This window comes from Echinops telfairi, unplaced genomic scaffold, assembly GCF_000313985.2.
Source record: "Echinops telfairi isolate 266 unplaced genomic scaffold, ASM31398v2 ScPeMD7_53;HRSCAF=182, whole genome shotgun sequence".
In the NCBI taxonomy this organism is placed as follows: domain Eukaryota; kingdom Metazoa; phylum Chordata; class Mammalia; order Afrosoricida; family Tenrecidae; genus Echinops; species Echinops telfairi.
In genome coordinates, this window is record NW_022103951.1 from 14,884,686 (window position 1) to 14,902,173 (window position 17,488).

The 17,488-nt window shown below is 45.9% G+C and overlaps 1 protein-coding gene across 1 annotated transcript in view; it reads right to left on the reverse strand.

The window, feature by feature from the left end:
• OFD1 (OFD1 centriole and centriolar satellite protein) overlaps positions 1-17,488 on the reverse strand; it is a 28,694-nt gene that overhangs the window by 6,758 nt on the left and 4,448 nt on the right. The window contains 11 exon segments of the mRNA XM_045290770.1: positions 99-306; positions 1,313-1,502; positions 2,367-2,458; positions 4,422-4,495; positions 6,787-6,906; positions 10,304-10,410; positions 13,038-13,211; positions 13,546-13,682; positions 15,515-15,622; positions 16,740-16,770; positions 16,857-16,925. Coding sequence (XP_045146705.1) covers positions 99-306; positions 1,313-1,502; positions 2,367-2,458; positions 4,422-4,495; positions 6,787-6,906; positions 10,304-10,410; positions 13,038-13,211; positions 13,546-13,682; positions 15,515-15,622; positions 16,740-16,770; positions 16,857-16,925 — 1,310 coding nt within the window.

Sequence of the window (17,488 nt, forward strand, 5' to 3'; positions counted from 1 at the left end):
GCGTCAGGAAGGCAAGTCAGTCACCACTAGAGAATGTTCTCAAATGAGAAGGGACAGACCTTCAGCATAGTTAGGACGCTTATTTTATGTTACAGTATAGTATGTGGTGTGCCAGCGTGTGAGTGAGAGATTGATGCTAAGGTTGCATCAAACAAGGCGAGAGCACAAGACTCACTTCACTCTGCAGCCGTCTTCCCAGAGCTTGTTGCTGACCTTCGAACTCCTTCCGTTCGTGCGCTAGCATGTTTTCTGCTTTCATCAATTCCTTCTGAAGCACCAGGAGCTCAGGAGAGGGCTGAGTTATGCCTAGAGGAGAAAACCCAGGGCATTACCAATCTTGCTTGCCTCTTGCACTGAACAAAACCAGCTAAGACGGGTTCTTGTTTTTTATAAATCTTTCCCTTTTCTTTGTAGTCAGTTTATAGTACCATATATACTCGAGTATAAGCCGACCCGAATATCAGCCGAGGTACCTAGTTTTACCACAAAAACTGCATTAAAAATGTATTGAAAACTAGGCTTATATACAAGTATATACGGTGTATTAATTCTGTGAAATGGGCAAAAAAGAGGACGCCCAATTCACAAATTTCAGGAAGAACTTCCTACGAGAACACAAAGGCTGGGGGGGTGGAAGGGGAAGGCTCCTATCAAGATCCATCTAGGGCAGGGGTCCTCAAACTTTTTAAACAGGGGGCTAGTTCACTGTCCCTCAGACCCATTGAAGGGCCGGACTATAGTTTTAAAAAAAACTATGAACAAATTCCTATGCACACTACACATATCTTATTTTGAAATGAAAAACAAAATGGGGCAAAAACACCCGGCGGGCCAGATAAATGTCCTCGGCGGGCCGCATGTGGCCCGTGGGCCGTAGTTTGAGGATGTCTGGTCTAGGACCTAGACTCTAGGCAACCTGGGGTTCAGGGAAAGCAGGTGCTCCATGAATCTGGTCATGTTGGGACCATTGGTACAGAGTGACTACAAAAGGTCATCTTCTAAGGTAGTAACTCACCACATTGCTGCTCTCAACCCATGGCCACCGTCCTGGAGGAAGCGGGGAGTACCCACCTCCCACACCCTCCCTGCTGCCTTCCAACCATGAATCAGAGGGCCTGATAAAATACAGAGGTAGATTTTTCATCTACACAGACCATTTTTTACAGAGACCCTGTGAGTTCTCCAATAGCAAGCAACCAGGAAGCCCTGTCCACCCAATAATCTTAACTTTCTAAAAGGTTCCCAATGGAAATCTCCCAGGTACTAATGTAACTGGGATGACATAATGGCGGGCAGCTAAGGAAAGACCTACGGTTCAGGAGAACTAGATTTTCACTCTTGCTCTCTTCCACTTGTTGTTTAAGCACTTTATTTTGTGCCTGCAGCTCCAGCCTCACTTCTTTCAGTTGGAAATAATCACTCATTTCATTAATCTTCTCATTCAGCGCGTGGTTTTGTTTTGTTTGTACCATAGACTGGGCATTGAGCGAGTCTATCTCTAGCTGAAATCAGAACAGGAGAAATCACACTGGTATGGGATGCACTCGGCTGACCTCAGCTGGCTAATGACGATCACAGGACAGGCCTGTGGTGGGGGCGAGAGGTATCAAACTTGAATTATGTGGAGCTTTGTCCTATGGAGCTTGTGCTTCTGACGAAGACTACCACCCCACTTTCCAGATACAACGAAGGGCCCAATCACTGTGGGAACATCTGGTTTTCAACAGGAACAGGTGTGAAGGAAATGCTCCCTAATAGACTGTGAGGCACTTGCCTCTTCTTAGCAGACTCTATCTGGTAGTTGGAGGTAAAACCAGACCCATTCTCATATGCATCCGTCATCCCGGGGGCAACATGAACTGGATCTAGAGATTATATCTGAAGAACCTAGAGTTTCCACCCTGTCCCTCAGCACACTGAGGAACAGAAACCAGGCATGAGTGGTGTGGGAAAGTGCATCTCCACTGGTTCTCATCGGCCGGCCACTTGTGGAGTGATCTGTGCTGCTAAGTGCGGGGAAGAGGCTGAGGTAAAAAGTGGCCTGTACTGACCCCCATGCCCACTAGGTTCTGAAGCCCCCCCAGCCGCCCTGTGGTAGAGGCAGGATTCCAAATGTTATGGGTGGGGAAGCTGAGAGGACAGGCAGGATTCAAGGTCTCCAAAGTGCATGCTTTTACCACGCGCCCCCCTGCCTGCGACTTAAGAGTGTTTCATCAGGGGACCTTCAGCCACCACCTTCTCAGTCATGTAATAAACAGTCCCAATGTGCCCGGAGGGAAACTTTCGATGAATGATATATGATGGAAATGAACGTTTCACATACTTCCTAATGCATATTTGGGAGAAAATCACAAGTTCATGATTACCTCAAGTTCTCTCACACGATTTACATACTGACTGAATTCTTGCTTTTTGGAATTAATAGCTGTGAGCTCTTCCTCCAAACGCTTGGCTAATTCTAAAAGAAAAGGGCAACCAATTAGTCATAATGCTTTCAGGGAGAATACAAATGCCATTTCATCATTTGTGACCAATACCTAGGACAGAAACAAGCAATCTTTCATAATCTGAATAGCAAATGCCCCCAAAACCCACTGCCATCAAGTCGATTCCAATTCATAGCAGCCCTGTCGGGTAGAAAAGTGCCCTATAGCATTCCCAAGGTTGGGCTCTTCATAGAAAGCAGACTGTCCCATCTGTCTCCCATGGGCCAGCTGGTGGGTTCAAATATCTGACCTTTCAGTTCACAGGCGAGCGATTAACTACTGTGCCACCACAGATCACACATTCAGTAGGCAAGGAGGAAATAAAGCTTGTTACCCAACAGCTGACAGGAAGTTCTAAGTCATATGTTGAAGAGGCTTCAAGAAGTTTGTGGGAAAATTCCATTCTCTTTTAATCTCATTTACCCACAACCTTTCCAGAGCCTCTTCGTAAGCGGGGACATTTTGCCTACTACATACTTTAATCCGAGTTATACCATCTGCTCAGGGCACAGGGCCTTCAGCTAACAGACTTGAATTTCCTTCGAGACAAAGATTTGGCTATTACTGTTCTATATTTTCACTTCCCCCAACATAAGACAACGCAAACATGTAGTCCCAAGATCATTTCCTCCCCCAAGACTATACCCCTTAACACATCTTCGGGACTACAGCCCTTAAGATGTTCTTTGGTGCTCAACGTTCAGCCTAGAAGGTGAACAGCCACACCCAGGATCAGAAGGGGAGCATTTGCCCAGAGCGAAAGCGCCAAAGGCAGAAAGGGATGGGAAAGAAGGATGGGCCCGGGAAACTCTGGCAGGAAGTGAAAGGAGGTGCTGGGTGGGATTGTAGTCCAAGGCACGTAACAATGTGCGTCGGAATTGTTGAGTGGAAATAAAACTTCCACTTTGGATCACAATAAAAAGTTTTAAAATGTTTGCTGACTACATACTCATATTAATGCCTAAAGACATCCTTGTTTCCGCAAGCTAGTAGTAAAAGGGACAGCACCAAGTTGGGTGTCTCATCAATATTAAATATCAGCCTGGCTGATTCCTAAGGGGTCTTTGAGATTTCCTCCAAATTCCAATTCTCGTCACAGGCAATTTCCTTGAAATAACTGACATGTAACACGCCCAGAGGCCTGGCAACATCATTCACATTTCCCAATCTCCAATGAATGGACACGGGAATCTAGAAGGTGACCTGCCAAGTCAAAACCTGATAAAAGCACAAAAATATACACAGGTTGTTCCCCTTGCTCACAGAAACCTGGCATGAAAATGCAATTTTTCCAATGAACTTTTTGAAGATCCCTTCAAAAAAGTCAAGGAAATGGGAAATTCGTGCAGATAGTATGAATGAAGAAGTCATGACCATTCTCCCACAGTAAGCAAGTCTCTCTTGGTAAGGAGCAGGAGAAAAAACTTCTGGGTGACAATTAGCTGTCGCTGCTGCCAAACTGCCTTCCTGACCCACCCACCTTTACATAAAACTATATCGAAAGGACCAAAGAACCAAAAACTCCCTGCCATCAAGCTGACTCCAACTCATAGCGACCCTATCAGGACAAGCTGCTCTTGTGAGTTTCCAAGACTATAAACTCCTTATGGGAGTGGAAAGCCCAGTCTTTCCCCGGAGGAGCAACTGGTGGTTTCAGTGTGCTGACCTTGCATAGAAATAAAGGTGGGACAAAATAGCGACAATAAACCACCCACCCACCTGGAAATACATGCACACTGGCAAAGGGTAGCGCAAAGGCCATGCTAAGTTTGGCACTTTGTAAAGTAAGACTTCACAACGAAGTCTGAGCTACAGGGTTTCTCAGAATACAGACCAGATCCAGCTCCTCGCAGCTTACGTCAGAACTGCGAAACTGACCTCAGGACTGAGAACGCCAGATGCCCACCTCCACACTACCTCCCAGCCAAGAATCACCTTTATTTCTTCTTTCCTCTTCAGCCAGCTTATTAGTTCTACAGATGTAGTCGTCCTGTAGTTCAAGTTGATACCTGAGGATCAGAGACCAAAACTGAGTTTCTTGGACATTTTCCAGGGCATGCTGCCACCAACAGGTGAGCTAATGCATGGCACCGGGGTGCCTTAAGAGACTCAGGAAAAGGTATTACAATTGGGCTCCCTGGAGCCCCAGACCAGGGGGCAGGATTCTCACCAGGAAAGGCTCTGCCCCGTCCAAAAACTGGGCTCCCAAACCTCAATCCGACAAAAACCAAGGGCTGTGTTATTGTGAGGTTGCTGAGAGCCATTATCGTTCAGTCGGTGTCACCGGACGCACAATAAACAAGTAGAAATATGAGACGCTCTAGTGAGGAACACAGCCTGAAAGCAAACAAGTCAGTAGCAGCATCTCCAGAGCAGTGAGCCCCACTGTGACCGTCTTTGGCAGCTTCCAGGTTCAAAGCTGGGCGCAAGGGCAGCAGGCCACGCCTTCCCGGGGTGAGTAGCCGCCCAACAGCACACCTTCCCCAAGCTAGAGGCGGTGACCCTACACTAGGCATCTTCCAGGCCATGGAAAAGGTCCAAAGGTGCCGAACCCTGCCCAGTCTGTAGGGCTATGCATAATGAACATGCCCCCTTCTTGTCTTTGCCTCCCGGAAGTTTGATGTGAACAGATGTTTCAGCGCTGGCTGTCCCTGGGCTAACATCAAACTTGTGAATGAAAGCCACCATTTCAAAACCAACCTGTGGAAGAGCCACTGTGTGTCTATAACACGAGACACATATAAGCATTCTGACCTCCACTTCTGTTTAAGTACAGGCCGGCTCTAGTAGGAGATCCACTCCGCATTGTCACCTGCCTGGCTCACTGCATCTGCATGGGCTGATGTTCAGCAGTGGATGGTGAGCCCTTTCGTCCTAGTCCTCCTTAGTCCAGAAGCACCACTGAAGTGGTAAATAGACTCATTTATAAATTGTCCACCTGCTCTTAATGGCTGTAGTGGGGCTGAGCTTCAGAGTCACTCCAAACGCTATAGCTTACTAGCTGTGTTCTAAAAACTGAAACGGACCATGGCTGCCAGTAAACAGCAGAGAAGCTGTGCTTAAACATGGGCACTTGGTACTCGTCTCTCTCCACGGTCTTGGGTGAGCTGTTGCTGTTGAGTTGGCTCTGACTCATAGCACCCCTATAGACCAGAAAACTCTGGTCCAGTCCCGCGCCATCCTCACAGCTGTTGTTATTGGGGTCCATTGTTGCATTCACTGCGTCAGTCTATCTACTGGAGGGTCTTCCTCTTTGTTACGGATCCTCCACACTAAGCCTGTGCAAAGTACCTGAAACAAAGTCTCCCAATCCTCCCTTCTAAGAAGCATTCTGGCTGTGCATCAGTCAGTCCATGATAGATTCGACATTCTTTGCCAACACCAGAAGTCAAAGGCATCATTTCTTCTTTTTAAAACTACCCAGATCCAACAAAACATAAAATCATTGTGAATGAGGAGGAGCGCAGACTGGGGACCCAAGATCCATCTGCAGGCAACTGGACACCCCCTTACAAAAGGGTCACGGGGAGGAGACGAGCCAGTCAGGGTGCAGAATAGCAATGATGAAACATACAACTTTCCTCTAGTTTCTAAATGCTTCCTCTTCCCTGCCCCACTATCATGATCCCAATTCTATTTTACAAATTTTGCTAGACCAGAGGATGTACACTGGTACAGATAGGAACTGGAAACACAGGGAATCCAGGACAAATGATCCCTTCAGGACCAGTAGTGAGAGTGGCAATACCGTGAGGATGGAGGGAGGGTGGGGTGGAAAGGGGGAACCGATTCTAAGGATCTACAAATAACCTCCTCCCTGGGGGACAGACAACAGAAAAGTGGGTGAAGGGAGACATCGGACATTGTAAGATATGACAAAATGATAATAATTTATAAATTATCAAGGGTTCATGGGGGACGGGGCAGGGAGGGGAAAAATGAGGAGCCGATACCAGGGCCTCAATTAGAAAGCAAATGTTTTGAGAATGATGATAGCAACAAATGAACAAATGTGCTTGACACAATGGATGTATGTATGGATTGTGATAAGAGTTGTACAAGCCCCCAATAAAATGATTAAAAAAAAACAAAACTACCCAGATCCAAATAAGCTCTTAAAATTGCCCCAATGCAAATAGTCATGGGAAAGGCTTGAATGACAATGAAAAATAAATCTACATATTTTTAAACACTAAATGTTGTTATAAAATGTTAGTCTTTACCACTGTTTCGGTTTTTAGCATGGTTTTGTCCCTGGATCGAAATGCGCTAGCCCTCTTTAAAGAGGTCACACACTTACTTGAGAAGTTCTGTCTGGAACTTCTGGTCACAGGTCTCCTCAAATGTCTTCAGGCCTAGCTCCCGTCTCTGCAGTGCATCCTCCACGCTTTTGTTCTTCTCCTCTTGCATTTTCTGGGCTCTGAAATGGGCACACACACAAAAACGGAGTGAGCCAACATCAGAATACATCGGAGCGAACTCATTTAAAAAGAAAGGAGCACTGGTTTTTAGCACAAGATATCAACAGTCAGCTGTAGTTTCACTGTCTCTGCTGGCTGGAGAAGAAAAGGAGAGAAAGATCCAGAAGCCCCGCTTCCCACCCATTTTCTGAACTGACTCAGTCTCGGCGCGTTGGCGATACTAGACGGAGCTGTTCCGGGGCACTGGGCTGGGGAGTGTGAAGGCTTCAGCCCAGAGTGCTTTTCCAAGGAGGATGATTAAACAAGTGTTGGATGAGTGGTCCCGTTCAATTAGGGGTGGAAGAGTAATGTTACAACATTACAAATAAAACTTGCACGTGTAAAGGAAGTGCTTGTTTCTTGAAAGTGACAGTCTCTTAAGTGTGGAATCTACAAGCATCATTTTTGTTACAGAATAGCCCACTAATTGAGTAATAATGATAGGCATGGTCTCCATGCTCCAGGGTGAGCCTTTGATCAACCACTCAAACAGTTCTAGAGCAAGGGCCTTTGGGCTTACAGGGACTCCTCAAATTCCCAGGGATAGCCTAAAGGCCCTGTGTATGCAGTGTATTAGCGCCCTCTGCTGGCTGATCTGTAGAGTAGCAGAGCAATGAACCAAAAAAGCCAAACCCATTACCATCCAGTCCAATCTGAATCAGTCACCCTATCTATGTAGGGTTTCGGAGGCTGTCAATCTTTATGGGAGCAGACAGACTCATCTTTCTTTCTCCCTTGAAGTATCTAGTGAATTTGAACCACTTACCCTTCAGTTAGCAGTCCAATGCTTGCAAGCAGAGCAATATGGTAGGGGAAGTGGGGGCAAAAAAGTGATCATATAATGACTATCCAAAATCTATCCCTTTTCTTTCAGGAACCCTGGTGGAGTAATGGTTACATATCACGTTGGGTTTCTACAACTACAAGTTCAGCAGTTCAAAACAACCAGCCACTCCTAGGGAGAAAGATGAGGCGGTCTGCTCTCATAAGGAAACCCACAGGGGCAGGTCTACCCTGTCCTATAGGGTTGTTATGAATTGCCATCTACTCAATGGCAATGAATTTGGAGTTTGGGGTTGGTCCCTTTTCTTTATTCTCAGTCAACTGACCTTTTTAGGATTGCCAAAGATAGAGTGAGAGAGACCAAAAAAAATCAAACTGATTGCATCTCTCAAACAAATGATGCCTGGATGGGGATGAAATGAATAAAGTCAATAAGAATCTGAGACGGAACTAGATAGCAATGAATAGCACATGCACATCAAGAAAAGGTTATTCCACAAACTATTTAAATTGGCTAGCTAAGATCTGAAGGGGGAAACAAGTGCCACACACCACGAGCCACAGCCCACCCAGTCCAGGGTCACTGTACTTCCCTCCCAGAGTGGGGCAGAGCTGGTCCCTAGAGCCGGCCAGTCCCTGGAGCCAGGCTCTGGACACTGGCATCAGCAAGGCCCCAGCTTCAATTTGCTCGTGCCGTGACCAGAGGATGGCTTCTCATCTTACTGTCTAATACAGTGAACCCTCGTTTATCACGGTTAATCGGTTCTAGACCCTACCGTGATAAAGGAAATTCCGCGAAGTAGGATTCCTTATTTGTAAATCGAATATTTTCGTAGTTAGAGCATAGAGGACATGAAAAAACACCCTTTAGTCACCATTACACTCGTATTACCCAATTTATTAAACAAAAAAGGGAAAATACAGTAAAACATTTTGGACGTTACAATTATCATTTATTATTTATTATATTATTTATGGCATCTAGTTTACAGTATTACATATTCCACATACAGTATTATTATACATAGTTCTTACAAATACTGTAATCAATAGCCTATGAAATGACTTAAGGGATATACTCTACAGGTGGGTCGCCATCTTTTTCCTCTGAAGGAGTGGGTGTAGGCAGTGGGTGCTGTTACGCAAAAACCGTGATAGAGTGAAGCCGCGGAAGTCGAAGCGCGAGGGTTCACTGTACTGCCAAAGCAAAACCCCGAGCCTTTCTTTCTGGGTCCCTTCAGGAAGGGGCTTCCAAAAACTCTGGAAACGTGGAATTAACACAATATGGAGTTTCCTGACAACTTTTTTAAAGCTCCCCCAGATGATCAATCAAAGCCACCAAACCCTCTGTTGATTCTCTCCGCTGGCTCAGCGAGCCCGGAGGACAGAGTCGAACTGCTCCCATAGGTTTTCCAGGGCAACAGTTCTTACAGAAGCAGCCAGCCACATCTTTCTCCTGGTGGATTCGAACAGAAGACTCTAACGGATATTTAACTTCGACTTTTTAAAAACTCAGTAATAGCACCAGGTATAGCCAAAGAGCTTAGGTAATAATTACCATGTGAATATTTAGGGGGTACCTACATATGAGGGGGTACCCCCCCAAAATGGAATCTTTTTTCAAAACTATGTAAATTTTCTTACAAAAAACCTTTATCACCTTCAAAGTACTCTCCATTACACTTAATACATTTGTGAAATCTGCGATTCCATTCTTGAAAACATTTTTCAAACTCAACCGTTTGGATGCCTGACAACACCTCCCCCCCTTTTTTTCTTTCACCTCTTCTATGTATCAAATAGCTGTGTTTCATGTCCCTCGTCATTCACAGTAACAAAAAGAAGTCACATGGAGCGAGGTCAGGTGTCTAAGATGTGTGGAGCAAGAAAGACATGCTATTTTTTGCCAAAGACTGGCGCACTGAGATGGCTGCATGAGCAGGTGCATTATCATGGTGGCAAAACCAGTCCCCCGTCTGCCAAAAATCAGGCCTTTTATGTCACACACTGTTAAGCAATCTTTTCAGAACCTCCAAATAGAAAGCTTGATTAACAGTCTGACCTGGTGGAACAAACTCCAAATGCACTATGAGTTGACATTTTCATCCATTCGGGAAGTTGATGGACATCCAGAATGAAGTTTGTCATCAACTGACATTTCACCTTTTATGAAAGGAGAAAACCACTCATACACTTGAGTTTTTCCCATGGAGCTGTCCTTGTAAGCTGTATTCACCATCACAACAGCTTCTACGGCATTTTTCCCAAGCAGGAAAACAAAATTTCACAGCCACACACTGTTCTCTGAAATCGGCCATCACACAAAAAAAGGTTCGAGCAGAAACTGCTTTTACAAAAGACTCACTGTAAACAGAAAGAACCTTCCCAGGCAGCACCACTGGGTACACTAACTCAGAGCGAGTTGCTCGGTGCTTGCCAACTGGGGGAAATGCTTACTACGAAAGCTCTGCCCAGGGCAATTCAATTCTGATTTGGGGGAGTACCCCCTCGGATATTCAGAAAAGAGCTGTTTCACCTTATTCTGAATACCTAAAATGGACACGTACTACTTACAATTCAAAAGCGTCCACTCTTTGCTTCAGTTCTGCTTCTCGGCCTCTTAGCAGATCTATATCTTTTAGTAGAATTTGCCTTTGGGCATAAATCTCTCTGGTTTCAATCTGTACAGGAAGGCATTAATTTTTAGCAAGCTAGCAAAGGAAACCCAAACAGATTTAAACTAATATCTTGCCTCCAAAATCCCTCTCCCACCAGTAATAATAATAAAACAATCAAAGCATGGGTCTTTAAAGTAACAATTAAACTTTCATCAGAAGACTCCAATTTCAAGATATATTTTTGGCTCGATCTATTTTCAGAAAAATGTACCCCCTTCCCCAATGACGGTTCCGCTAAGTGGAAGAAAATTCCAAAAAGAATAGAGCCACCGGGTTATACATTGGGCTGCGATCCAGAAGGTAAGCAGTTTGAAACCACCAGCCGCTCCACGGGAGAAATACAGAGCTTTCTACTCCCATAAAGAGTTACAGTCTCCTCACTATGAATCAGCATCAACTCAGTGAGTTTGGTTTGGTTTCTGGCTCTGTTGGATGTGGTGTGTGAACGCTGCAGGCCCTGCCTGGCTCAGAAAGTGAATCTGAATTTGGAGTGAATGAGCCTCACTTCCATTATATGTGTGCACACAGGTAGGCTCTGCCTAGATACATATAAAAAGGTAAGCAGACACAACCACCCAAACCAAACTCACTGCCATGAGGTCGATTCCGGTGCAAAGCAGCCCTATGTGGGGGTTCCAAGACTGTCCATCTTTACCAGAGCAGACAGCCTCATCTTTCTTCCTCAGTGCAGCTGGTGGGTCTGAACCTTGACTGTGTGGTTAGCAGCCCAGTGCTTAACCCACAGAGCCACCAAAGTCCCTTGAGCAGATAAGAGTCCCTCCCTTTAAGGGAAATCTGGTGGTGTGGTGACTATACATTGGGTTGCTAGCTGCAAGGTCAGCAGTTTGAAACCACCTCCTGAGAAAGATGGGTCTTTCTACTCCAATAAAGAGTTAGTGTCAGAAATTCATGGGGCAGTTCTACCTTGCCCTATACTATAGGCCTGGGGTCTACAGGGTCACTCTGAGTCGGCATCGACTTGCTGGTGTAAGTTTGATTTGTCTGTGTTTTTTTGCTTTTAAGGGACACAACAAACATACACATTCAAATGTGCTAACAGACAACCTGACACACACCTGACAGGGTTAACCAGGGAGAGTCAGAGATGGTGTCACCAGGAGGTAACATTTAAGGTGGATCTAGGACAGTTCCGATTTCTTCAAGAGAGAAGGGAAGGGCATTCCAGGCAGAGGAATACAGGCCAAGGGCTTTCTATGAGAGTTTTACTAAGAATCCCCTCATGGGCTCTTCTCCAGAGGGGAACTCCAAGTCGCCTGCTGGCTGGTCTGACCTAGCCAGTAACCTAGCTTGAAGGGGAAGCTGTTACTGTAAACCATAGCTGGTCATCTCAGAGACAAGTGTCATGTAGCTTCACAATGGAAAGGAGCCCGTCTGCCGGAAATTCCATGATATTGTAGAGGGGGAGCAATTCTCATCAAACTATAAGATCTAATTGAGAAGGCCCAAACAAGTGTGTGTGTTGGGGGTGGGGGCGTAATCTTAGGGAAAGTGCCCTTGATTTTTCCCACCTCCTGCCATCCATAGACTGGAACTGGAAACAGAACCACAAAGTCAGTCTGAGCTGAGCTAAGCCATGGTCCTTGGGAAAGGCTTGGTAACCCAACTGCCCTCCACACCTTGACCTCTCCACCTCTTGTGCGATCATGCTCCATGCGGCCACGTGGTTGGACCCCTCTGCTCCAAGGCCCCCACCTTGGCCCCACTTCAGCATCCTGAAAAGGCACTGCTTTGTGGCTCCTGCCTTCTATTGAGATCTGCCTAAAAAGCTGCACCCTCCAGTCTCTCTCTTCTTCCACCCACGCTCTCCCCAGACCCTTCTCTGATCTCTCCCAGTCTGCCTTGTACCACCCCCCTTCTGCTCTCCTATTTACCAACCACTGACCCTCTTTTCCGACTCCCTTCAGCACTTGGCCAAAGTCCAGTGTCTTCGACGAAAAAGAACTGACTTTCTTCATAAAAAGAAATCAAGCAGTATGAAGCTCCAGGTCCTGAGCAAATGGCTCTCTGTCTCCTCACTGGCCTTACAACCCAGCTCTCCACCCCACTTCCAGGGGTGAGCACCACAAAATCACCTGAAAACACTTGGTTCAGCCAAGTCCAACCCCAGGTGTTCCTTCTGCTAGGTCCTTAGCCAGGCTGGATGGGGCCTCTCTGCCCACAAGTAGCCACTCTACACCTGTAGTCGTCTCCTCAAACCCTTGGCTTGGTTCAGCCCGCCCCTCCAATCTGCCCATGGTGGAATTGGTTGGGTATGAACCTTTCATAATCTCAACCTCGACATTCCTGCCTACCATCCTTCCCCCTAATGGTTGGGGGAAGGACATCTGTTTCCCCTGTTGACCGCAGCACCCACTGCTTCCTGGGGGCCTTGCTCCACCAGTCACTCCCTGGGCTCCTCAACTTGGCTGATCAATACAGATCCCAAGGCTCCACTTGAAAGAGAATCAGAATCTCGCGGCCGGGAGGGGGGAGGGGGTAGGAGGAGATGAGTGAGTCACTGCATCCCCCAGGTGAGTCTAATAACCAGCCCAGTGCGGGAACCTGGGAGTTGCCTCTCTCCGTCCCACACCTTCAGTGCACGTACCTAATAGTTGACTTCTAAATCTTACCTCCTGGTACTTCCGAAGCCTCTCAACGGTATTCTTTTCTCGCAAAGTGAGAGCTTCGGATTTTGCTTGACAAACTTTCTCAAATTCAGTCTGGAACCCAGCCAGTTCTTTCTCATACTTTCTTTTCTCTTCCATTCTCACTTTCCCCAATTCCGTGTCTTTAAAATATTTCAACTGTCAAAAGAGCACAACCCGTTAAGGACAAATCACTCCTGAAATAGTAACCCTTCTTCCACAGCTGTGCTTCAGATTAACAGTCTGCCCAAATGTATGAAGATCTGTTTGAATTTAACCTTTCGTTTTACCTCATTCACACAACTTGTGAGATTGGTGCAAAAGGCACACAGACATGACATCTGATGGAAATGAAAATAATATGCATAACAGGAGAGTAGCCTAGTCACTATAAAAAGTTCTAGGTCTTTCCCCATATCCTTAGGATTAAGACATTGAAAGACCAACAAGTCCAAGAATCGCTCTTGGGGAATAGAGCTGAGAGAAAGCCTACCTTTTGCACCATTTCTGCCCGAAGCTGCTTTTCTATCTCTCTCTTATATTCATTTAACTTTGCTTCTAGAGACTCCAACTTCGGGCGCTGAGAATAAGCATCTGCAAACTGATCATCGATGAGGCGAAGCTTCTCAGCTGGAAAGAAGCAGCACCTGTGATTAGGGTACAGAAACAGGGCCAGGCCCCTGTCCCAAGCAGAGGTGCTGTGGCCAAGGGCAGGGATGGCTGCCATTTACTTTAAGGGACAGCTCGAACGCAAACTGGATGAGTGATGAAGCAAGTAGAACCACAATTTAATCATCGTGACTACAGGTGGTGGCCTGGTAAATGCTCACTATAAAATCCCTTCACCTTTGATGTACGTTGGAAAACGTTCACCATTCAGGGTAAGCGGGCTGCAAAGAGTACAGTGACGCCAATACCATCAAAGCCCCACCCAGTCTTTCAGGGCCAGGGCAGGGCGCTCTTTGACTAGACTTTGATGAAAACTGACTCTCAGGTTCACTGCCCTGATCTGAACGTGAACTCTGTCACTTTACAGATGTGGCAACAGATGGCCATGTGCCTTAGGTTTCCCATCTCTACTTGAGCACACGGCTAAAGGGAAGGGTGTGCTGGAGAAAGGCTCTCCCATGGGAAAGCTCTGTGCCTTGGACCAGAAAAGATGGTGTCCAGCATTATTCCTGGCACAAATGAGGTGCTTCTAAGTTGCTCTTCCTCTGGGACTTCGGTTTCCTCAAACCTGCAATGAAGTGATGGGCCAGCAATGGCTCTAGCTCTGGCTCTGGCAGTGTCTATGGCTTAGTGGTTGTGAAATGAATTTAGGCATAAAGAACAACTGCCTAGTTAAGAGAGGCTGAATACAACAAAGCGGGAAGAATGTGGGTCCTGAGATCCCCGCTTCACTTGGGACATGCACGAGGCCCCAGGGGGATAGTAAGCGACATAGGAGAGTCGCTGTGGTGAGTGAGGTCCTTTATGTGGTCTTCGGCCTGGGCTCTTTAGAAAAAGGAGCTCCAGTGATTGCATTTGCCTCACAACTCTGAGGAGTTACCTTTTTAACCCGGAGGGTTTGCCGTTTTTTGTCCAGATTGGCTGATGTGCCCTGGGTCTGCTCTAAAATGTGCTTTGGATACTTGTTTGGTACCGGACTGCAACCTGTCCAGTGATTGGTGCGTACCTTGCAGGGATTGGTCAATAGAAGCGCACTATGCAAATGAAGTATCTAAGCCCTACCTAGTGGGGACTGAGACTGGTCCTGGTTTGGTCCATTTGAAAAGGCCTTGGTGAGAGAGCCATGCCTTGAAATTTGCCAGGCCTTGTGTATTTAAGCAGCCTGTTCCAGTGGGGGTTGTGAGAAATGGGGAGGTGGAGGAAAGGGAGGAGCACCGAGGGAAGAACTGGAACACTGATTACAGGCTGAAGCACTGAGGAAGGTAGGGGACCCGGGACGGGCCCCAGAAGGGGCTGAGCAGCAGAACCGGTGTTGATAGCTAGGTGGGCAGAAAAGAGCTGAGAGCTGCCCTGCACTGAAGAAGGGAGATTGGGCCTCCATGCTTCCTGAGCCTGACCCCGAGTTGGAGCCTGTCCCTTACTAAGCAACCTAACTGCGGGCATGTTCTGGGAGGTTTGTGCGGCTGCTGCGATGGGTGTTCCAGGCCGGCAAGGAGGTGGAGAGTGCCGAGGAAGGGAGGGCCAGCTGGGGTCAGAAAGGATGAGGTTGGGAGTGGGGATCTCATTTAAGTCAGTTGAAGTTCTGGTGACCCTACTATTAGGACTCCGACTACCATTTCCCAGCAATTCCTGCTTCCTTCCGATGATAGGATTCTGAACAAACAGATGCCCTGGTCACCTGCAGGTGGCATCCCTCTCTGGCTCAAGGAATGCCCCCATAATAGGGTAAGTCAGGTAAACTCTTCACAAGACAAAATAGAAGGGCTGGACTGAGGAAAGCAGCCCTGATTTACCGAGAGAGTCTTTGTATGGAAACGTAGAGATGGTTTGAGTTTGGGCATCACAGCTTTCTCTAGCCTGATGATATTCCGCCAACTCCTTCAGAAACAGCATAAGAAAACCTACAACACACAATGTACACAATTGGGCTTCAGAAGATTGCCCCACAGCCATTGTATTGTGTATATAACCAAAGTCTTACAGCACCCAGGTTTACATGAAAAATAATAGTATTCTCTGAGGGAAGTCCTGTCCAAATATGACAGCATGAAACCTAGAAGCAGTGAGGGATATTTATCAATCAAACCACATAAGCACTACATACAGCATGGCAGAGTACAAATAGAATCAAAAGGCAAATGAGATAAAACAATGCAATAACAAGGAGACAGAGGTAACTCATTGTCTTAGTATCCGAGAGCTCTGGCAAATCAGTTATAAAAATAAGAAAATGGGAAAAAGCAGTTCAAAGAAAACAGAAACGTATCATGTCAAAGATGAACAAACATAAATCAGTGCAAATTACTACTACGATGGAAAGACCCCATTTTCCCTATCAGATTGCAACTTTTGTATTGGCAAGGCAGTTGGCACTCTCATTCACTGGGGAAGGAAATGTATCAGTTTATTCAAAGTGCATATGCTCTTTAACCTGGTCACTCTACTTCCATGAATTTACACAGGTTTCTTTGCCACGACACCAAACCCAAACCAAACTATAGGACAGGGTAGAAATGTCCATTTCTGTTAGCAGTCGGGCACTTAACCACTGCCAGCCAGGACTTTGACTAGCAGGTAACTGATTTTGTTTGTTCTTGTTTTTAATGGCAAGACTTGCAGAAGGCCTCCACTCACTCCCTGCCAGAATCGATGCCGACTCATAGTGACCCTTATAGGACAGGGTCGAATTGCCCTGTGAGTTGCCGAGACTATAACTATTTTTACCAGAGTTGAAAGCCCGGTCTGTCTCCGGAGGTACAGTGGTGGTTTCAAGGTGCTGACCTTGCAGTTAGCAGCCCAACTCGTAACACTACATAACCATCTGCCAGAACAGCAGCAGAATGGGTGTGATTTAAAAGGTAAAGTGTTATTGAGCTGGATATCAGATGATTTCATTCAAATTGAATTTCCTGTGCTTTCTCTGAAAAACGTTCCTTTCATACTTTTATAGGAATGAGTACACAACCATGTGTACACAACCACGACAAAATTGTTGCTCTTCTCCACACAGGTACCTACCTTTTTGGTTTTCTTGTTCGAATCCAGATATCTGTTAAAGGAAAATATGTCATTTTTAGTCAACAATTCGGTTACAATGAACAAATCAGGCAGACTAAAAAAATGAAACAGTCCTACCAGAGATTTGTAGAGACTGGAGGAAGGGTTGATTTTAATGAGCTGTAATAGGTCTTGCATAGTAAATACCTGGTGGCATTAAAAAAAACAAAAGGAATAATTAAGCAAAGTCTTACAGCAAGGTTAAAGTAAAAAATTAGGAAATGTTTCTAATATGTTTCTACATATTTCAGATTAAATAAGATGATAGCAATGCTGATAATACCAATCAAAGCCCTTTTAATACTGCTAGATAAGTTAAAATAAGCACAGTGATGCCAAAAAGACGAATCTTTTTCTTGAGCATATAATAAAGCCATTGCTGGCAAGTTGATCCCCACTCACAGTGACCCTATAGGACAGAGAAGTGCCCCAGAGGGTCTCCAAGCAACAGTACCGGAGCTGACTCCCAGAGCCTTCCTGAGGAGACGGTGGATTCAAACCACCAATTTGTCAGTTGGCAGCCCAGCACTTAACCATTGTGTTACCACAGCTCCCCGATCACACCATTAACCTCCAAATAACGAGGTGGTTTCAAATGTTGAAGGAAAAATGGAATTAAAAGATAATGGATGTTTTCCACAACTTTCTGAAGGCCTTCTTGTCACAAAGATTATATGCCCAACAGAAATGACAGATATTTCTGGTATTTC